Source organism: Cinclus cinclus, chromosome 6 (genome assembly GCF_963662255.1).
Source record: "Cinclus cinclus chromosome 6, bCinCin1.1, whole genome shotgun sequence".
Taxonomy (NCBI): domain Eukaryota; kingdom Metazoa; phylum Chordata; class Aves; order Passeriformes; family Cinclidae; genus Cinclus; species Cinclus cinclus.
Window position 1 is genome coordinate 53,239,287 of NC_085051.1, and position 23,021 is coordinate 53,262,307.

A 23,021-nucleotide genomic window follows, 5' to 3' on the forward strand; every position below is an offset into this window, starting at 1 on the left:
TAAAATTAATGCTTAATGCTTCAAAAATTGACTCACTGGTTTTCAGAGACTTCTATTACATTTGCTGTTTAATTCTTCTACCATTTTATTATGTGGTGAAAAAGGGGTAATAATGTCAGGCAGTTAATGATTGAAATAGATGTTTTTGAATTGTTCCTGATGACTAAAATGAAAAATAAACTCATAATTGCTTTTTCTCCAGGTTTAGGTGAAATAAGATACATGCACTCATGCCTCTCAGATAATTATCAAAGGTAAGTTAGACCATATTTCTTTCAGTTCAGTTAAACTTGCATATAAGTCTTTCAGCTGTATGATATGAGTTTTAAGTGCATAATAGGGTTTAGCACAGAAGTGTAATCAACTTTAATATTCTTGTATCAGTAAATATTTCACTAATATATTTTCTTTAGGTGGCAAGTGTACCCACTTCATGCATGTGCAACATTGGAGGAACAAAGTAAAGTATTTTCAGCTACAGTTCCTGGCTACAGAAAAGTAAATATTTCTAAAATTTTTTTTTTTTGCTAGAGTAGTAATAGCAAATAATAGTGTATTTAAGTATTATTAGCTGTTCTAAATCAGACCATTTTATGAGGACAAAACGCTTTAGTTTTTCAGTGTGTTTCTTATCAGGCTGTTATTTTAACTAGTGTTTAGACCTCAAGAGAAGTGCATTAACTGTAAGGAAGTGACCCTTAAACTATTGCCTGCTGCTGTTTTTATCCTTCAGAATGGTTTGTGCATGTTGATTCTTGAACCTGCATGAAAGGGGACTGCTGCTGGTGGCACTGAATAGCAAAATAGTCCCCCAGTATGGGAGACTAACCCACTTTGTACCCACATTTTCACTGCTGCCTTGACTTTCTGCATCTGCTGTTGCTAAGAGAGTATTGCTGCTAATAGTGTGATGTTTCCTTATGGCAAAGGCACAAGGAAGTATTTCCATTCTTCCTCTATACTGCCCTAATCCTATACTACTTCATTATGCTTTTTTGAGCTCAGAACAAGAAAAGACAAGAGGTTTTGTATTGTCCTTGCATGGTATTGCTTTTTTTCTGTGCAGAACAGAAATGCTGTGTTGCCATTACATTTACATTTCTTCATAGCGAGTTGAATTTTTCATGCAGAAGCACTAATGCAAGTAATTTTTTGTTTATGCATTCATTGTTTTTGGTTTTTTTTGCTTCAAAATTCAGGTTATTCTAGCTACCAACATAGCTGAGAGCTCTGTAACAGTTCCCGATGTTAAGTATGGTAAGTTGTCTAAATCCTGTAATTCTGTGCACGTTGTGTCTGTAATATTTTCCATATGTGTTCTAGGTTATGTCAGGATATGTCAGTGTTCAAAGCACTGCTGTTGGAGTTTTGAATTCTTCCTTTCACAACAGAGAAATCTGAGTATATGAACAAACAGAGCTATGGAGTGGGAGGTTGGCTTAAATTTTCATTAAGGGGTAATTTTAAATGCAGTAACAAGCAGAGCCAGACCTCATGTCACAAGTTAACATTTTTAATCACATTCTGACTGTATTTTGAAATAATTGCATCAGTTTAAGCAAATATTCATACAGAGTTTCTAAATGCAGAAATGATTGCCTTTTAATGATTGTCATTGACAGTGGTTTATTATATTTATAGTAAAATCTTCTGGCAGTTTGATTAGTATTCAGAATATGCTGGGTCTGATTGTTTATAAATCTGATGTTCTTGTTATTGCTATTCACGTTATTCAGACTTTCCTGATAGTACAGATTATTCTTCTGTATTTCTTTCCATTGCCATGAGGAATTTTTCTTTTCTTCCTTGCAGTGATAGATTTCTGCTTAACTAAAACTTTGTTTTGCGATAAGGAAACTAATTACCAAAGTTTGAGGCTTTGTTGGGCATCTAAGACAAACTGTAACCAAAGAAAAGGTAAGATGACAATAGGTAATGCAAAGGAATTTTAGAAGCTGACCTTCATGAACAGTTCTTAGTTGCTTTTTGTTGTATTAATAGTAAAAGGAATGTATTATTTTGGCCATTAATACTTGATAAGTCTTTACCATATCAGGGTATAAAAATGGGGTTAAACAACTATGCATGAGTGGGTTTTTTTTGCTCAAGTGTATTTGCAGAGGAGTGTTTTGTATCCTAATGAAAAGTATTAAATTCACAGACCATTGATTCTTTCTTATTTAATAGCCATTGTTTTTGTCATGGGCTGTTTTTAAAAGGGGAGATAGGTACTGCTAGTTATTGATAAATTGCTTGTGAGTTTCAGCAGTAAAAATAACTTTCATGTGTATAAGTCACTATTAATGAGTTTAAATATCCACAGCAGTGTTTCTTGTTTAGCACAAGGATAAATAAGATTCTCTGTTGGCTCTTCTAGTAAGACAGTCCGCTTAAATATCAAAATCTTTTTAGTTTCAGTCAAAAATAGTACTGAATAAATCAATAGCAGTGACATCTTCAGATCTAAAAATACTGTAATTTTGAAGTATTATGAGGTCTTTAAAATTACAGCTGGGTGCCAGGTGACCACCAAAGCTGCTCTATCACTCCCCTTTCCACAACTGGATGGGAAGAAAAATGGTGGCAGAAGGCTCAGGGTTTGAGATTAAGACAGGGAAATCACTTAGCAATTATCATCACAGGCAAAACAGACTCAGCTTAGGGGAATTAGTGTAATGTTATTACCAAACAAATCAGTATTGGGTAATGAGAAATAAAGCCAGATCTTAAACAGCTTCCCCCCACTGCTTCCCAGGCTTGGACTCACTCCCAGTTTCTCTACCTTCTCGTCCCTAGTGGTACATGGAAAATGGGGATTGTGGTCTGTTCATCACACATTCTCTCTGCTGCTGCTTCTTCCTCACACTTGCACTGTTAGATATGGGGCAAGTTTCCAGCATCTTCTCACAGAAGCCAGCACTATAGCCACCCCGTTTTAAGACCTCACTGTGAACCCCTGAACCCCAATATACAGATTCATTTCCATTTGGTTCAGGGTCAGTGTAGGTCACAACAGCCAGTCAATGTATAACCAGTATAAGTAGTATTTTGTGTAGAAGGCTTGGGCTTGTGGTGCACATGACTTAAAAATATGGCCTGATTCTCTAGTGGAGTTTCCCACACATAGGAGTACCCTTGAGCTGGTTGAAGTGAAGGGTGTTAGGATTTGTGAAGGTAGACTTTGAATCATTGTGTTTTTTGTAAATCATAGATCATGATGTTTTGTTGTTTATCATTGTGTCTTAAAAGTTGTTTATATTGAAGATTATTTTCTAGCTATGGAGTCAAATAAGAAATACCTGTTCAACTGAGAAAAAGGGCTGTTGTTTTGAGAGCAGTTATGTGAAAGAGTTATTGGAGTGAAGTACTTACATAATTCTTTTGTTAGTTACTGCTCCTATGAAAGCAAAATTTTTTTGTCCTACCCTTGTGTGTCTGCTGGGCCTGTCTGCTGCAGGAGAGCAGAACACTGCTCAGCCTGCAGCATCAGCTGTCATGTGCTGCTCAGCTGCCCAGAGGGTTTGTAGATGGATGGGTTTGGAAAACATTTGTGCGCTTTACAAATGGGTGATTTGTTCTTTTATGTGAAGGTCGTGCTGGACGTGTTTCCAAAGGCTATTGTTACAGGCTCATCTGCAAGGACTTTTGGGCAGACTGTATTCCAGAGAAATTAGAACCTGAGATGCTGGTAAGGCTTTTGGGTTTAGGATTAGGTTTTCTTTAATGCATGTAGTCATAGCAGAGAAGCTTTGCTTTCCTTTCTCTGAAGACGACTGGAATAGTTACTAATAACTAATAGCAATGACTAGAATTCAGTGAGATAACTAATCAACAAAGATCATTCCACATAGTTTCCTTGTAGAAGGAGGTACATTATAGCAGTAAAATTGATGTGGTTTAGAAATAAGGAATATACTCAAAAGAAAAACAACTCTAGTTGTACACAATTCATTTCAGATTTTGCTAAATTGTTAACTTCTTAATATAAAACGGTTTGTCACACTTCCCATGAAGGGAGAGTGACAATAATCCTGTCTTCCCTTCAGTGTTGTCCCTTGGGAGCTACAGTCTTAAAATTAAAGAAGCTTGATATAGGGGAACCAAAAGCCTTGCTGGCAACAGCTCTTTCTCCACCCAGTGTAGATGACATTGAACGTTCAATAGTTCATCTGAAAGAGGTAGGCTTCCTTTTCATGTTGTTAAAATCAGGGTAATAGGAATGTACTGCAGAAGTGGTTTTCTTTGTATTTAAGGGAGTAATGGTCTTAACTGGAACCTCAGATATGAACTGTCTAGAGAGTCTTCCACACCTTGGTCTGTTGTTGGGTTACCATCCTTATGAGCATAATTTCTGTAGTTACATCTTTAAAACGAGATTGTAATTTCATTTTTGAGGACTAGCATCTGTGGTGAGAAAGAACACAGAAATAGACAAAAAATTAACTTAAACTTCATAAGTGATATTGTTTATAAGTGATGAATAACACTCTTACACTGTATGATTTATAGAGGTCAGACTGAAGATACACTTCTCACTGGTACAAGGAGAATAGTGATACTGATTTTGAATCAAGTTGGTTAGGGAGAATCTTCATTGCATTAAACTTTTTGTTTTCCAACATGCATAAGAAGTAATACTTGTATCATTTGTAGCTTGCTTTTGTATGCAGTATATGTAGTAGCTTTGGTTTCAAAAGTACCAGGCTTTAAAACTTGTCTTAGGTTTACTTAGTCAGCTTTTACAAGTGAATACATTTTAATTACTCTAGCTTGGAGCACTTACAACCTGTGTGCAAGCAGAAGAAAACCTACATGATGGTGAGCTGACTTTCTTAGGAATGGTACTGACACATCTGCCAGTGGACCTGCATCTTGGAAAATTGATAGTCCTTGGGCATGTCTTTGGTTGCTTAGAGGAATGCCTTATTATAGGTAACTAAAACAACATGTGAGAACATTTCTCTGAAACTAGATGATTTGCAGGTTTTAATTTTGATTTGTTTTTGTTGTAGCTGCAGCACTGTCTTTGCGGAATTTTTTTGCAGTACCTTTCAAAAAGCATGTTGATGCCTACAGGTAATACCCCAGATGTTTTAAACTTCCTAATTACTTTTAACAGCAGAGGGCAAAGTTCATAACTCAGTATAATTTTCTGTGTCATGAGTCTAATTTTCTGTTGAAATGCCAAGCAGTGTGAAAAGAAGCTTTTCCAGGTAGCTGATACTGGAATCTGTTTATTTGGGAACATAAATCACAGAGCTAACTCACCATCTCCTGAGCACAAGGCTTGATTCTTCAGTTTTGCCTTGAGACAATGACTATTAAAATTGTTCTTTAAATAGCAAGGACAATTACTTATTATTGTCCTGCTCATACAGTGCATTTCCTTCAGTGAGGAGATGTGAATAAGAACAAATAATTACAATAAGTGTATTAATCATCTATGTTAAAGACAGGGAGGGTGTTACTGAGCTGTGTAATACATGCAATATTTGAAAAAAAAAAAAGTTGTTGCTAATAGTTTTTGTTCATATTGACAGGAAAAAAATGTTTTTTGCTGGGAATAGTCGGAGTGACTGTATTGCAATTCTGAATGCATTTAGGGTAAGTACTTTTTTCCTGTTTAAATTGCAGTGAAATCTGATAGACCAGAATGGAAATTCTCACCTTCGTAGGATCAGTGCAGCATTTTTACTCTGCAGTTCTTAAAAACTTCACATTACTTACAGCTACATGTTTTTTGCAGTCTTTGTCCAACTGTGTAAAGTTCCAATTGTGTTTCCTGTAATAACCAGCAATAAAATGCCAGAGATGTGGTGATGTTTGTAGATAATTTTTAGCCAAGGGCAGTTTGAACTGGCAAATTCTAGTACAGAATGAGTTTGGTCACCTTTCTCCAAATTTCTTAGCTTTGGGTTTGGGATGGTTTTGTGCAAATGCCATTTTTTGATATTCATGGCTGTTTGGTGGCTCAGTACTATGGACAGGGGTCAATCCCTCCAGGTAGAGGCAGAGCTGGTACAACACAGCAAAGGCTGTGCTAGAGGAACTTGCAATTTGAAATTCCAACATTTTGTATTATGCATGCTCTGGTGTGTTCTGTAATCTTCTGGTGGGTCCAAAATCTTCAGCTATTCAATTTTTTTTTTTTTTAAACGTGTTCCCCTTCAGTCAAAACTGACTTTTTCTTTTTTTCCTACTCTGCTGTTAAGAATCTTGTGAAGCACACGTGGGCATGTATGGCACATGTATCCACTAATCCTGAGGCTCAAAAATAATGTTCTCTGAAGTCCCCTTATGCTGTTACATATTTCCCTTGTGTCACCTGATAATTACCACCTGTTCATCTGAAGATGCTATTTCTATAAACCAGTACGTTGTCCTGGAGAATAAACAAGAACATTCAGACAGAGCTTCTAGTGAAGTATCTCTGTGTGTGAGTGGTGTGAAAGCTTTGTTTTGCGTGGCTCATTATCAGAAAAGAGCAGGTAAGTCCAGGAAAGTTTGTTTCCAAACTCCTTGGTTCAGATTAGATTCCTTCTTTTCTATGAAGGTAGGGAAATGTAGTGTGCCTGTTCAGCCTTTCATGTAGTCTATGTCTCCATAAGCTGGAATATTGTATTGTGAGACTGTCAGACTAGAAATGGATTCTTCAGGCATCTACCATAAGCTGCCTAACAATGAACTTATTTTCATTAATATGCTCTGTATTTTGATTTCTCTTCAAGCTCTGTTTTCTAGGAGGTATTTGCTTCAGAACTTACTTGAATCAGTCAATTCATTGCTTTTGTCCCAAAGCAAGGAGAAAAGAAAATTATTTTTAAAGTAATCTGCTTTATTATAGTATCAGATTAAAACATTAAAATTGTTCTAATAATTTGTGAATGTTTGTATGTGCTTTAACACTCCATCCATTTCCTCTCATAAAGCCAGGTGGACAGCCTATTGTTAAAAAAAGTACCTTCAGTGTTTCTGTGAAAAAAAGATTATGGTTTTAAATGTCACATTAATATTTGTAATAATTATTACTAAAACACTACATTTTGTGTCAGAATACTATACCTTCTTTTTCTTAGGCATGGCAGGCCTGCAAAGAAAAAGGGAAGCTGAGAAGTCCCATGGTTAGTTAAACTTTGTTTTTTCTTCTCTGTTCAAGGTTGGTGACTTAAGTGCTGGAGTATTTTATTTTCATAGTAAATATGAGAAGTAAGGAATTTTTGGTAGCAATGTTTATTCATAGTAATTATGACTTTACATACAGAAATAGTCTAGACTTTGAGAGAAAATGAGCATTTGAATCCAGTGCAGAGTTACTTGAAGACAATCCCTTATGTTAGTCCCTTTCATAGATGAATCAACAGTGGCCAGAGGGTTTGAAATCCGACCTAAAAAGGGAAATTGAGCTGTAGTTGAAAGAAATACTTTTACTGTGTTTAAGTTTCTCTATATTTTAAACACATATTTCTGCCCTCTAAGAAAACCCTGAAAGATGGAAGATGTTTATGTGCATTAGTCACAAAAACCAATAACATGCCTCCAGTCCTTTTGTGTGTACAAGATAAAACCTTTTTTTATTTCCCCTGTTCATTTAGACTGTAGTATCTTTTATGATCCGCAGTGCATAACATACACTGAGTTACAAGTAGCCAGGCTGGCCAGAATCTGTCTGATAAAGATGTGCATTCAGAGAAGTTCTGAGTTTTTGTAAGGGTTCCCAGATGGCCAGGAAGTACAGTGGCAACCTGGCTTGTATCAGCAGTAATGTGCCAGGGCAGTGATTTTTTTCTCCCTGTACTTGGCACTGGTGAGGCCACACCTTGAGTCCTTTGTAGAAGATACTGGAAGACATTGAGAGGATGGAGCATGTCCAGAGAAGGGCAGTGGAGCTGGTGAAGGGTCTGGAGCACAAGCCTCCAGGGTGAGGAGCTGTTGAGGGAACTGGGAGATTTTAGTCTGGAGAAAAGGGGGCTCAGGGGAGATTTTATTGCTCTACAACTTCCTGAAAAGAGCTTATGTTGAGCTGGGGGTTGGCCCCTTCTCCCAAGTGATAGAAGCAGAGAAAATGGTCTCAAGTTGCACCAGGAGAGGTTTAGAGTGGAATTAGGAAAAATTTCTTCACTGAAAACACTGCAGGTGACTGCCTGGAGCAGTGGTGGAGTCCCAGTCTGTGGATTTCTTCCAATGGTGTGTGGGTGTGGCACTTGGGGACATGGTTTAGTTCTGGGCACAGCACTGTTGGGTTAATGGTTGGACTTGAGGATGTTGGAGGTCTTTCACACCTTAACATTCCTGTGATTCCCTAGCTGTGAATCTTAAAGTAGTTTTTTTTGTAGCAATGCAGAGCAGTTGGACTTGTGGGTTGATAATGGAAAATTTAGATGCACAGCTGCATTGATAACCAAAGTATATAGTATATAGTTTTAGTCAAATACATAACTGTCTTACATTTTCATACATGTCATAATACTTGGTATGAATGCAAAGCTGTGAAATATGATTAAATTCTTCTGTTGCTATATGTAGCTATAATTTGTGTCCACACAGAAGAAGGTGAGATGAAGTTTACTAGCAGTAGAAGAAAAAAGTTCTTTCTTTTTCAGGAAGAGCTTGAGTGGGGTCGATCTAATTGTATTCATATAAACAAGATCAAAGAGGTAAGATTAAATATGTTTTTATAAACAGAAGGACTTAACTTTCCTCATTCGCTGTAAATACAAAAATCTTGGGTAAATCTACTGTGTTACGTATCTATCTATCACTATATATAGGTGTGTATTTTCTTAAAATGAAATATGAATTTAGATGAAAGGAATTTTCCTTTTGTTAAGATAAACAGTGGTTAAATTATTAACTGTTTAACATTTTTAATATTTTTAAGAAACCTGCAGTATTATTTGCTAATTTTATAGGTTACTCAGATCACTGGTTGTGATATGACTGCTGTCTGTTACTGTTAAATAACTTCTGTCTTCTGGCTGGGAAGACTAACCAAATCCAGTTACACAGTGAGGCCTGGACTTGAGAACTTGTGGAGCTTTGTTGCTAACATTACTGCAGCAGTTAGTGAAAAGTCAGCATCACAACAGACTTCAAGCTTAAGTTGATGTATTGAGGGGAAAATAAGTAAGATTACTGAGTAATTGATTAGCAGAATGGGCTTGGCCATTATTTCACCAATTCATACCTTTGGCATGAGCAGTTCGGGGCCTGTGTTCAAAAAACACAGGACTTAAAAATAGAATTTGATAGTGAGAAACAATATGGATAAGAAATGACAATAGTTTTTGCCTTGGATATGTGATAAAAACAACAAAAAATAATAACAGAGGAAGGCAGATTTTGTGAAATGGGGCAGTGGAATGATGAGTCTCAGCAGCCTCTCTTGGCTCAGTTTCAGGTAATGCAGGAAAAGGGTTGTGCATGACATAATATATAAGGAGTTTAAAATGGTCACCTTCACTTAGCAATTAGTAAGATTTGGGGGCTTTTATTTGCTGCACCTAAAGATCCTAATTTTGTAATCCCTTGTGTGGAAGTGAGTTTGCAGAACTGAGTCATTTGGGGGGGTTCCTTTCTGGTAATGGTTGTTGTGGTAGTGTGCTAAAACTGCCAGCAGCAGAAAGGAAAGGGAAATGTAGCTACAAAAAAAGTTGTGTGGACAAGTGCGCTGTTTGTATGCTCCAGAATCATTTGGGAGAGTGAAGGCATTCACTGTGTGGTTGGGGGACCAGTGGTTGCTTGTGGGAGCTTCTTGGAAATGCTGAGGATGGAAAGCTTAAATATGTTCTTAAATAGTATCACAGTAATCAGAGCTGTCTGCTAAACTGAGGGTGCAGCATGGTTACTGCTGCAGTTGGGTGCAGAATTCCAGGCTGTTGGCAAGATTTTTACGTCCTAAGTTACAAAATTATTTAAATAGAGAATATCATCTTGTAAAAGTTTATTTCAGTTCTTTGCCTGATTTTGTTCTGTGTCATATGTGCATGATATGCTGTGTGACTACAGAGTTGTTCTTTATAAGGACATTTTGGGAAAACTGCTTGAATCACAGTACTGAAATTATTTTCCAACATAGAGGTGCTGAACAATATACTGGTGAAATTCATACCAGTCATCTGAAAAGAGAAGCAGGTTTGACCAATTATTTCAGCTAACAGACTTGATTTTAATTTGTGGCTGTGTATGATACGTTTTAAGTGTAACTTAGAGATCAATTTTCAGGTGGCAGAGTTATTTCACGACTTGAAAAAGAGAGTCAGGGCATTTAATATGCATGTTCAAGCTCAACCATCTGCTGTGGACCAGGAATATGTGTGCAAACAGCACTTCATCTTGCAGGTAATGCTTTACTGCCATAAAGAGATGCTATTTACAAAAATTGCAGCTGAATTTATCTATCAATTTCCATAATTTTCAGTTCATAATATTGATGAACTCATATTACACTTGTTTACCCTAATTCTCTGTGGATGTTACAGTTCTGGGTAGAGAAAACAATTTTTTTTTGGCAGCATATTGGCATTGTAGAAGGATGGCTAATGTTAGTTAATTGAAAATTATATTATCCCTTGTTTGAGGTGTTTCATTTTATGGCTTGGTTAGTTAGTGGAGAGGGGATGCAGGGAATTTTATGCTTTCAGCTATTTTAACTTTGTCTAATTTCCCATTAAATTACTTGTCTTATTTGGACTGATTAGCAGTGATTTTTCTTTTCACAGACCTACTTATCATTTCAGTGGCAGTTGGTTTAACTGTGTAATCTGTGAGCTTCTTGAAACTGAATTGTTGAACATTTTAAGACACAGCCTGAAAACTGAACAATTTACCTGTAGCTATTTTGTGTGAATTTGTTTAAATTCAGGCTCTTGAAATCAGAACTAACAATTACAGTTTTTAACAAGTCTGCATACAAAAGCATTAAAATGTTGCAGAATTGTTCCAGAAATTGAACTCTTTTCACAAAATTATGTTTTTAAGAACTTAGGAGAATTTGTGTTTAGTTTCCAGTTCTGCCAATTCCTGAACAGAGACAGGAAAAATATTCATATGAAGATCTCTTGGTATCTCTGTATGTTGCCAGTGTATCTCATTTCAAGAAACTGAATATAATCTGCTGTGTTTCACAAAATATTTTCTTGATTTCAGGTGGTAATAGCTGGTGCTTTCTATCCGAACTACTGTACTTTTGGAAAGTGTAATGAAGAAATTGCCATGAAAGACCTTGCTGGCAAGGATCCAAAAACCACTGTAATGGTATGTTAAGAAGGTGAATGACTTAATTAAGGATCAGGTAACAAAAATAAGTATTTGGGTGGTATTTTTAAGTTCTGTTCTGACTTGAGCAAGGAGAGAAATAATTATGTACTGTGATCCTCGCCTGGTGAAGTCTGTCCTACCTTCCTTTCTTTCAGTACAATAAACATTGTGTAGATGGGCAATTTTATAAGAATTCCTGAGATCTGCCTCTATGCATTTGATTCCTAGTCTTGCACAGGCAAAAAACATCCATCAAACTAAAAAAAAAAAATAAAAAAATTTGGAAAAATAGAACAGGACTATCAAGGATACTTTTTACTGAGTACTTAATGTAGTGTTGCAACTTCAGTGTTGCTTTTTTTGTAGTTCTGCTTGGTAGTGCATGGTGTAGGTGCTTGTTGCTTTAAGGTTATTCAGGTGTTGCACTAGGTTTTTTATCTTTTAAAAATTGCTTTTCAGCTGATTGCATGTGTGCAAGTTTAAAATGGCTGTCTTGATTTTGCAAAATTAACACTAAACTAAGAAAATGTTGTGTATCTGAACTATGTATAACGCTGTACAACAGCCATGGCCTGTGCTTAAAGAAGTCAGTTCTACCAAAGATACTCTCAAAGAATAGACTTTACTGGCAAAAGAGAAAACAGATAAAAAGGAGAGTGTCAGAAAATCTTGTTGACAAGGGATTTTTCTGTGCTCCATACTGTTTAAGGATATTGAAGCAAAATACCACACTAGACTCAGTCTTGTGGAATAAAGACTAATCTTGCCATGGCAGCATTGATTGATATTAAATTGGTAGATTTAAAGAGCTACTTACTTTTAATGCATTTAATTCTTGGTCTGCTCATACATCAGCTGCTTGTTACCTTGGAAAAAGTAGCTGCTGTGTCTTCATCAGTGTAAATTACCAACTTGGGCACACATGCTGCAAGTTGCTCAAGCTCTCACTTGAAGAGATTCTTACAGCTGTATGCTGCTTCTAATGGTGTGCTGAAGATATACAAGACAATTGAACCTCCCACTGTCTGGTCTCTCTAAATTATCTTCCCTTGAGGCAATTTCTGCAGTCTAACCTAGACCATGGTTTTTACCAGCAGCTAATCTTAGTGCTGTAATTTCAAGGCACAGGAACATTGTGAAAAAGGTCTTTTTTTTCCTGTCTAAAGTTGTAAGAGCCAAAGAAAAGAATAGACAGTTACATAGGCTTTAAAAAATAGTTCAAGGTCTCAGAGTTTGAACTGGCTAATTGGAGTTCATGATTTCATATTAAATCAAGATCTCCTATGAGGTATTATTTAGAAGAAGTAAGTGAAATGGACACATGACAGTAGTTGCATATTAATAGTTGTGAAAGCTTACTCTGAAGTTACATCTCTGCACAGGGACAACCAGGAGATTGTTCTTTGTCATCCCTAAGAGATGTGTATCCATGTGAGAGAGCTTTCCAGTTGTGCATGCTGTCCAACCATAGCTCAGTAGTTCAATGTGTGGTAGTTCTGCCAGGATATGCAGGAGCTCTAGGTCCTTCAGTTTCTCAGGCAGTGCACACTGTACAGATACAGTTCCCTATTGTGGAAAAAGAATCATAGCATTCCAGAGTTCTTCTGTTACAAACAAAATCAGAAGACACTAGACAGCTTTTTGGAACAAGTATCAATTAATATATATAATTGCAAATTAATTTGCTTCATTTACAGTTCGTCTACTTTTTGAAGTAGTTGGGCATTATTAGCAGCAAAACACTGCTTTTTATTGTCTTTTGAAATTCTTAAATGTACTATACTATTTGGCACTTTTGGAATTTGTGAAAATGCATTAAAGCAATTGAATGTATCCAAATTTGAAGTCTTTTTCTTAACAGCTGAGGAACATGCCTCCCTATGGATATATATACCATAAACAGTTGCAGTCACTGCTTAGACAGTGCGGGCAGGTAAAATCTATTTCCTACAGTGGATCAAGGTGAGTGTAAAATAAAGTACCCTGCCTTATGTTCTCAGTTACAAATCCAATAATCAGTTGCTTTTCCAGTGATGTACTGACAAATTTAGTTAATTTTGTCTCTCTCTGGAATCAGTAACTTACTTTTTATGTATCAGTTAGAGTTAGAAAGGTGGTTTTGAAGTCTGATGTAGATTGGTTGGGATAACATTAGGTGAGCTAGCTGAGGTAGAGCCTTCTGGTCTGTCTCTTCTGTTCTCTAACAGTGTGCCTTAATTGTAACTCATCTGTCTGTATTTATTTCTGTCTGCTATGCTGAATTTAGCTCATTTGTACAGTCTGATGGCTTTTTTTGGGCTGATAATCTGACTCATTTCGGCCTATGACTGCCCAAAGTTGAAGTAATGTAATCCTTCTTACTCCTTTTCCAACCTTTAATGCCTTCCTTATTGACATATTTTCACATCCTGTTTGCATTAAATTTTGCATGTGCTGGTGGCAATGTTAGAAAGTTTTATTACCACCATAATGATAATTAAAGTTTTCAGGTACATAAAAGCAGTAGGCAGAACCTGTGAAGAGCCTACCTTTTACTGTTTGCTGGCCTGCTAAGATGAAGCTAGGGAGAAAAAAAGAATTTTTCTTCTTTTTGGAAACAGGGCTTTTGTGGAGTTCTCCCGTAATCCTAAAGAGATCTTTAAGGTTCTTCCCGAAGTGTACCTGGCAATCAAGATGTCACAGCTGAAGATTCCTTTTGAGCTGCATGTTCATTATCCAGAGGATATCACAAGACAAGTGCAAGGTGCAGCAGCTGCAGGTTTGGAATTTCTGAGGTAATTGTATTGCATATGTAAAATGTGTTTCTTGCCAGTGAAATGAGGTTTGTGGGATTCAGTGGGAATTTCCTTGGAAGTGTCACCAAGGAAAAAATGTTAGGTTCAAAAAAGAGATGTAAACTTTGTCTAAGCAGAATGTTTGTGCAGGGCTAGAAATAATGTGATTATTTTAAATATTTCTTTATAGTTTGAGGTATTTTGCTGTTCAAGAGAATTCCAAGTATACAGTCATCTTTCCCCCAAGGTTCTATTTCATTTTCCTTTGGCATATGAAAATATGGATGTTCACAGTTATTTCTGCTCACGATAGAGGCAATGTGGCGATTGTGATAACCAAAATAAATGAGGAGTAGCAAATGGGGACAAAAAAGAAAGTGAGACAGAGCATAGCAAAAGAAACTGCAGGGAAATGTAAAGACATGAAGTGTAACAACATAATAGGAAATAATGCTGAGAAGTCTCTGTAGTCCACACTTGCTTTTGGTTGGAAAATCTGGCATGTTTGTTTCAGTGCTACTGTATGCTGTGATTCAGAGCTTCAGGTCATACAGGTAACCTGATAAAATGGCATTCTGCCTAGCTCCTGATTAGTCTGCAGACATTTCAGTATTTTAAAATAAGAAATCTAGAATAGGAAGGCAGGAATGAACTGAGAAAATACAGGTGAGTATTTTACTTCCAATTGATTGTACTTAGCTTTTAATAAAATATTTTAGCACCTTCACTCTGCCAAAACAGCACGTAAAATCTTTGGGAAAATTGGTTCTTGGGGAACTCAAGTCTCCTTGGCTGAAAGACATAAAGTACTTAACCTTTTGTCAAATAAAAGGAACATTTATATATATATAAATTTCTTTCTAAAATTTTGCTGGGTTTATTTCTGTGTTTTTGTGTACTCTATTTTTAGAAAATAAGCTTAGAAGAAAATGCTGTAGCGGAAAGCCTCGCAATTTAAACTTAATTTTTTTCAATTTTTAATTAAGTGATGGCAGAGTTGTGTCCTGATATGTATCTTTCTGTGTTGGGTTATATTGCAGTTGAAATAGTTACTCTGTAGTAATTTGGTTCTGTGTGGTCATTTTCTGTTCTTATTGAGCTAATGTATTTCTAAATAAAAATCATGAAGTATATAAATGTGCCCTAGGAGGGTACCTTGGGAAGCAGATGAAAGCAAAAAAATTCATCCTCTTGAGTTTTCCCTTGTGAGTGAAGTACTTAGCATCTTCATTCCATTTTAGAGTAAATGTAGACTGTCAGAAGCAGACAGTGGAGCCAGTGGAAATCTCATTCGGTGATTTACAAATGTCAGTGATCCCAAGTCGTTTTCTGTCCATCAGGGTAACAGAGGTAGGAATGTTCTATATCTGAAGGTCGTATCTAATAAATTAGTACCTAGATATCTTAGCAGAGATCAATATCTGACAAGCTTAAGTTAAAAAATTGGGTACTGATAATGTTTTTAGTGCAGAGGTGTCTGTAAGAAGTGTGGGGAATATTCTTAAGCTTATTTTTAGTAGTTCTTTGTTAAACAGTATTCACATATTTGCACTTGACAAAATTTGTGGGATTTGCTGGCAGTAAATGTTAGCTGGATGTAGACACAAATGTAAAGAGGATTAATGGAAGAGGTAAAATACTTGTGTAAACTATAAAAATGAAAATCAGGTATTTGGGTCATTTACCTGGTTATTAATTGCCAGTATTCTTCAGAAAATGTACATATGAGAAATGAGATTAATTAATGGTAGTATATGCTCAGTCAGAAAAATATTTCATGCATAGAAATGTATCATGGGAAAATTCTATGTATATACAAGTATTTCTGAAATCTGAAGCTGAGATTTTTAAATCTTGTGTTAGCTATCATCTTCATTAGTTGAGTAATAGCAATATATATGCTGGTGAAATGGAAATAATAAAAACATTCAAACCACTGAGCTAGGGAAGTTATAAGATAAAGTGTTCAAACAGCTCTTGTTCGTAGTGGCATGATTTGTAAGTGGAAAAAAGAATATTTTCCTCCTTTTAGTCCGCTAAATCTCTTGGATGAAAAATGTTAATGAATATAATCAGACCCACTGTAATCACTTGGCTGTTTGTGCTACTTCTGTTTTAATATGTGAATTTTAATGATTGTAAATAAAGACAGTTTTTTATCACAAGCATTAAGTATGAAATGCTTATGTGAGTTTAGACATTTGAAGAGATGACTTTATTTAATTGTCATTAAATAGGCGTATGTTCTCACAAGTTTCCTAAAGTAGGATTCATCGTAACGGTGACAATGCTGATGTGCTTGGCACATGTAGCTGACTGGTGTTCTGTCACTAATAAAAAAAGGTGCACCTTTCTAGTCAACTGTCTGCCTTGTATTTTCTGTAGGTTCGTGTGGCTTAAGAAAATGGAAGTAGTGTTTTCCTATTTTCCTGTATTTTAGTAATGCTTATATTAGAATCTGTTTAAATGAAAAGTGTGTTGCAGTAGCGCAGAAAATAAACGTTTTCAAAAAAATACCAAATTGAGATAGAAATGCTTCAGTACATTGGTGCATTGTGTGTGAACTGTTGTATCTGGAGTAGGAGTGTTTTGATGTATTTTGCTCAGATGTGGTTACTATTTGATGTAGAAGAATAATATGAAGTAAGTTATTGTCTCATTTTTATACTTGCAGATAGTAGAAGTTGGACACTTCTGGGGTTACAGGACAGATGAAAAAAATACTGCTGTACTCCAGGCTCTGAATGCTGAAATTGATTATCAGAACCTGATGGATTTAGCAGTGCCTCCACGTGTAGATGTGCTTTGTCTGGCACCATTCACTTATCTGGGAAGGAGAGGATACTACAGAGCTCATGTTCTGTACGTTCATGGGGATAGTGCTGAGGTAATGTGCTATGTCATATTGAATTGCTGGCATGTAATTGGGTTAACAATCTTGGAGCTTTGCTGCCTGTTATTTTTTGTTTATTTTTTCTACAAATCACTCCAGCCAGAATAGATTAATTTGTTTCTTTTCCAGAACACAGGAATTTTTAGTATTAAATTGAGAAGCTCTTGCAGAATGAAGTAAAATAAAGATTAAAACCTCCATTGAATCTGAAAACATGGCCTTTTTTTTGGAAGTGTTTATGCTGCTGAGTTCTATATCATCAGTAAATTCATCTGAATATTTTGGCTCTTTGTGCTGAGATGAGTAATGGAAATTAGTGCCACAGTTCAAGATTGGTACTGATTTTTCAGGCTAATACTTTCAGCTGTTGTAGGGTAGATTTTAAAGTTTTTAAAGACTGGCCTTTGAATTTATTTTATTTCTTAACCTGTCTGAGTGTCACCAGTATAGAGTTAATACTGGATATTGTCATGGTTTAAAGTAATGAAAAATGATCGAATAGTAGTAGTGCTAATCTCATCACTTTCTCATTTGAATTTATGAACACTGAATATATGTTCACATTTTCTTAGCTAAAACACTTGTTGGTAATACCACTCACTGCAGAAGTAAGGTTACACAGACTTCAGTGTGGGGAGAGAATTCAGAGTCTTTCAGAGAAACTTGCCTTTTCTAGATTTAGTGGATTATTTGTGGATATTTAGGTCAATGGATCAAATAATAGATGTGATAAAATTTGATGTATTCTTTTTGCCATGACTTCACTTGCATGCTTTCTGGACTTGGAATTTACTTCCATGTGACTTGATAGGATTTGTGTTGTACTGTAACTTTTAAACTCAAGTCATGACTTTTCTTGTCACTAAATGTAGCACTTTTAATGTTGAGGAATCTTTGCAGATACTCTTGATTCTTTTTCCAGGTTTTTTTTGTGGATTATGGCAATAGATCAGAAGTGCCTTTAAATAAATTAAAAGAGATTCCAAGCTGTCTTCAAGGGCTTCCTTTCCAGGTAGGGGTGATGCTGTTGGCTGTGTCTTACCTAGGTACTTTTGTGTCTGGTGTGGCAAACAGGATTTTACTTCAAGTCAGGATGCTTTTCAGAATAATACTTAAATAATACATATTTTGCTGGTGGAAGTACCTTCATATAACCTCCACTAATAGGCAAGTGTTTTCCAGAGCAGAAATTCTTGTATTTAATTGAACTACATTGTATTTATTTGTAAAGATACTGTAATTTTGTAAAGCTCTGTTTTTTCATGTTGCTCTGCTGTTCTCTGAACTGTTGGCTTTCCTGGGATCTTTTCAGACAGAATTGTCTTGATGATTAAATACAATTATTATAGATCAAATGATCTTTTGACACAAATTAGAGGGATTTTATAGCCAGTTTTTCAGAAAAATAATTCTCTTGAGCTATATTTACGAATAAAGTAACTGTATTTCAATTATAATTCAGTTTTTCAGTGCTCATTCAGATATTTTTAAGCTAATGGAAACAGTTGTCATACTAATTGTATTCTCTGAAGTATTTAATGATGAAAATGAGAAATGGATCAACAGAAATAAGATTTGATCTTGACAGGGCTAATTTTGTTTGGTTTTCTTTAGTAATTGTTGTAAATAATCATTTTGGCAAGAATCATCCTTTTTTGGTGGTTCCTGCACATACTAAATGGAAATGTATTTCTGCTTCAGGCCTGATCTTTTAATGACCAGTCTCAATAATCAGCTAGAAAAAAAAACAGGGTTTCTGCTGTAAATTAATTCAAAGACATTATTAAAGATAGTGATTTTGGACATGAGGACCTAATTAATTACTCTTGCTTGCCAGGGACAGAAGAGCTGTTGTGGTCTTACCAAGTTTTTTGTTACCAAAGTTGAAAACAATTGTAGACTGTGAAGTTTTTTCCAAAGAAGACATCTCTGTTCTCCTAAGATTTCATTGTGAATAGTGAATTGCTGCCAGATTATCCTTTATGCACTGCTTTCCTTTTTGCTCTGATTCCTTAACAGCTATGTACTATATTGAAGTGATATGAGCTGTCATGTGTTGGCAGTGATGGAGTAGGAATTACGCCTGTAGCTTTATAGCAGCCCTAGGAGTTAACGTAAGCCACCACAATAATTAACCAAATAATTTCTAGTTATTAATTCAGACAGTTTGTTGAGAAGGTGAAGTATTTCATTGCGGACTCTCCTGTTTCTGATGTTTCTGCTCTAGGCTTTGGAGTTCAAGATCTGCAAGATGTGTCCCTCTGCCAGGTCGCTGGTGTGTGGGGAGCGGTGGAGCTGCAGCGCCAGCCAGCGATTCGCCTCGCTGGTCAGTGGCTGCACGCTGCTCGTGGAGGTTTATTCCCTTGTGCACGGCGTCCTGCACGTGGATGTTTTCCGGCACTCGGGCCACAAAGGCCTGCTGAGCGTTCGGGATGTGCTCATCCAGGAGTGCCATGCTCAGCTAGCAGAGGAGTCCTACAAGTCACAGGTATGTACTGACTAAGCTGCTGCTGCTTTTCTTGCTCTAATTTATTTCAGTTCTGGCTGTGCTGAGCTGCAGCTTGACTAGTGGCAAGGTTAATGCTTGAATAGGGCAGTGTACTTTTATGTGCGTGCGTAATGTGTATTGAGCTGTTGGCCAACAGAGTTGCAGCTTTGAGACCCCTTCTGGAGGAGATGTTTCCCAGGAAATAATTTTCTTAATTGAACTGCTCCTTGAAACACTGAAAAACTGTTAACTGCTTCATCGTTTTTTAACTCTCTTCCATTTTGACATTTTATATAATCTGAAAGGTCATCGAAACATTGTTTTTTGTCTTTGTATGCAAGTATTTCTTTGTGTAGGACCTTCTTTGTTAAGTTTTTGAAGGAATAATTGCTCAAGGCTTCTGACACTTTGATTATTGTGTAGAAAAACCATGATTTGCTCAAGGAATTGTTTTTGGACCAAGCAAAGGAAGAAGAGCAAATGCCCATTGTATCTGCAGGACAGGAAAAAAAGCATCTCATTGAAAGATTGTTGAACTGTTTTTCTGAAAAGAAATCTGATGCACCAACCCATAAGGTAACTTGAGTGGTGGTTTTGGCCTGTCATCACCACATGACCCTGCTTCTCACATTGTTAGAATGGAGATGAGGACTGAAACTACCACAAATAACGAAGCTCTGTTTGATACATTTCATAGGGTATTCTGCTTTCTCTTGTTAGAAAGCCATTGTGTGATCACTGTTTCAGACTGGTCTGCTGAAGCTTTGAACAGAGTTGTGTGAAGTACAGCCTGAGAACTAAGTGATCCTGCTCTTCTAATATGTCTAAGGCAGCACTTTGAACTCATGCAGAACAGAGATAAAATTGAACAGCTAAATGCAATGTTTCTGTACATGGTAGTCTTCATTATATAAGCCACAGCAAAAAAGCAAGTTTACAACCCTATCAGTTTTTCAGAAAATCTAAATATGGTTTTTAATACACACAGTGTTTCATTCTTCATCAGCTAGTGATAGGTAGGCAGCTGGGATAGGTGAAGCAGTCAATGTTCCAGTAACTGATGGTAGCGATGCTTTTCTTCTGCCAGTGCCAAACTCAGAAATGTGCTTTGAGGTATCTAGTCACTACTAAGTTGGAATATAAAACAGGAAAATGTGTGTCCTGTTCTGCTTTGTGATTACAAGTTGGGCCTCGCCTACATTCTGATTATTTTCCCATTTCAGACCTACAAAATTTCAGGCTCCCAAGCACCTAATCATGCTCCGTTTATCCACAGGAGAAATCCTGTTTAACTTCCCACTTCATAAAGTGAAATATTTTCAAGAAAAAAGACTGTATCACATAAATAAAATTACCTGATTTCCTTAATTGATCTATGAAGTCTGAACTTGTGTTTTTTAAGCCAGAGGAAAGTCATGAATCTGGAGCACCTGTGAAAATGTATAATTTTAGTTAAGGTGCCTCAACAAGCAGTTTGCTTTAGATGAATGAAAGTGCCATCTTACCAATTTAGTAACTCAGTGTTGTTCAGTACATGCTGAAATGTGTTTGGCTTTAATTTATAAAACATTTAGATATTAAGAGATATCCAGGTGCTGGCTAACTACAATGCTATTTGTTCCTCTCTCCTTTTTTTTTGAAGGTAACAGTTTTTGGTCCATTCAGTCCTTATCAGCTAAAATGCTATGGTCTGACCCAAGTATCCCAATTCAGGTATGAGAAGACTTTATGGTGAAATGTAGTCTTGTTCTTATCTGTTATTTTCGATAAATAGGCAAAAACTACCTAGTTACTCTTACAGATTTTTTCTGAATTTTTATTAAATGAAAAGACTGAAAGAGTCAAGCCTGAACTGCTTTAATACACATACTATTGCCATTTAAAATCTTGGAGTAGTTTTAAGGTGCATTATTGTCTCACAGAGAGATTATTTGATAACTGCCATTTATATCTGCTAATAGTAAGCATCTGTTTTGAGTTTGTGTTGTGAATTTAAAATGGGGGTTTTTTATTTGCATGCTTTTATGAGTTTTAGAGTTTTTTATTGTTGAAAATATTTCTTCCCCAGAAATGTTCTCATACATAAGGACAGCATAAACTCCATTGTTGTCAGTTTTGAGGCAGATGATCCCTTTCAGCAGCTCCTGGTTGCCACTGATGTATCCATAACTGCAGCAGGTAATAACCAATAAAAATGTTTGGATGCTTTTTCTAGACTTCACATATTATATGAGTAGTTCTATGAGTAAATATGTCACCATAGTTCTGTGTTAAATCTTTTTGAGGTTTCATTTTCATTAAATGCTCCTTAGATTTACTTTTTTTTTTTTTTTTTTTTTTTTTTTTTTTTTTTTTTTTTATTTTGGTGCCAGGTTCTGTGATTTTAAGGGAAACATCTTTGATGCCTCCTATTCATGGCCTGCTTGCACTCCTCAGTATGCTGTTTGCTCCTGCAATAGAGCTCAGGTATTTGTTCATTTTAAAGTGGTGGTTCTTTTATTATTTTCTTTGGGATCCTCATAAATTTTTTGACAGATGTTATTTATTTGCTTTCAGCATTTTATATGTTCTCATCCTGGTATTTTGTAATGAGTTTTAGTATAGTATGTAGGTAAAATAACTAGTTCATGTACATATGAATTGGTGCTGCAGAGTCTTCTTTCATGATAAGGTATTACAGCTCCTGACAGTTGTGCTGGAAACCTGGGCAGGTGGAATGTAAACTTGGAATGTTAAATCTGCCTGAGAATAGGAACTTTTCACAATTTTTTGTAAAAGCTGAGCTCTGGCAGTGGCATTGCTGTTGTGTTTTTCTTGAATTTCTGGTATTTGTAGACTGTCATTTCAAAATAGCGAAGCTTGCTTTCCTTTATTTTGCATATATATGATTTTTTGGTAAGTTTTGTGGGTATATGTTTCTATAACCAGAACTTCAGTTTTGTTCCATCATTGTATATTTTAAAAGCAACTATGACTGAGTGTGAATACCTCTCAATTGTTTTGCCTTCTTTCAAACATGTGTCTTGCTTTTCATGGCTTAGACAAATTGATTTAAGTCTGTCTTCATAAGAGTTTAGTTTCTTCATCTCTTGGTGAGACTGTTTCTTTTTCATGTAGAGTTGATAAAAGTGGGAAGCATTTTACTGGTGTTTTGTGTGGTTTGGGTTCGAGTCAGACATCTGGGGCTCCAGTGCTTCCAGCAAATGATATGGAGGTGACATTTGATGTGCGTTTTGGACTGGAAGACATAACAGAGGTAAAACTTGTGTAAGAATTGTCACTACAGTAGGAATTCAGTAGAAGTCAGTGCATCTGAGCTTGTTAACTCTTAACAAAAAAAGCTTGTTTGGACTGTGGGGTTTGGGGTTTTTGTAGTTTTGGTTTTTTGTTGGGATTTTCTTTGGTTTTGTTTATTTGTTTTTTTTTTTTTAATGCACTCCCTTTTTATAATCATGGATTTTTATCGGAAGAAGCAGTTATCCCCTCCCTACACTAGGAACAAATAAGTTACTATAGAATGTTAAACACTTACCAAAATATAATCATCAGTTTTGCACTAAGAAGTCAATACTTGGTAGTTTTGTTCTCAGGGTTGTCATGGCTTTTACTG

At 36.1% G+C, this 23,021-nt stretch overlaps 1 protein-coding gene across 1 annotated transcript in view; it reads left to right on the forward strand.

Annotated features, from left to right (window-relative positions):
* Window positions 1–23,021, forward strand: part of TDRD9 (tudor domain containing 9) — a 66,355-nt gene that overhangs the window by 38,805 nt on the left and 4,529 nt on the right. The window contains exons 10-33 of the mRNA XM_062494758.1: window positions 203–254; window positions 414–498; window positions 1,200–1,257; window positions 1,813–1,917; window positions 3,591–3,688; window positions 4,047–4,178; window positions 4,770–4,932; window positions 5,013–5,076; window positions 5,541–5,604; window positions 7,077–7,121; window positions 8,601–8,654; window positions 10,222–10,338; window positions 11,146–11,253; window positions 13,118–13,218; window positions 13,857–14,030; window positions 15,272–15,380; window positions 16,705–16,917; window positions 17,846–17,935; window positions 19,151–19,411; window positions 19,835–19,987; window positions 21,054–21,124; window positions 21,480–21,589; window positions 21,784–21,877; window positions 22,529–22,667. Of these exons, the coding sequence (XP_062350742.1) occupies window positions 203–254; window positions 414–498; window positions 1,200–1,257; window positions 1,813–1,917; window positions 3,591–3,688; window positions 4,047–4,178; window positions 4,770–4,932; window positions 5,013–5,076; window positions 5,541–5,604; window positions 7,077–7,121; window positions 8,601–8,654; window positions 10,222–10,338; window positions 11,146–11,253; window positions 13,118–13,218; window positions 13,857–14,030; window positions 15,272–15,380; window positions 16,705–16,917; window positions 17,846–17,935; window positions 19,151–19,411; window positions 19,835–19,987; window positions 21,054–21,124; window positions 21,480–21,589; window positions 21,784–21,877; window positions 22,529–22,667 (2,660 nt within the window). The remainder of the gene's footprint in view (window positions 1–202; window positions 255–413; window positions 499–1,199; window positions 1,258–1,812; window positions 1,918–3,590; window positions 3,689–4,046; window positions 4,179–4,769; window positions 4,933–5,012; window positions 5,077–5,540; window positions 5,605–7,076; window positions 7,122–8,600; window positions 8,655–10,221; window positions 10,339–11,145; window positions 11,254–13,117; window positions 13,219–13,856; window positions 14,031–15,271; window positions 15,381–16,704; window positions 16,918–17,845; window positions 17,936–19,150; window positions 19,412–19,834; window positions 19,988–21,053; window positions 21,125–21,479; window positions 21,590–21,783; window positions 21,878–22,528; window positions 22,668–23,021) is intronic.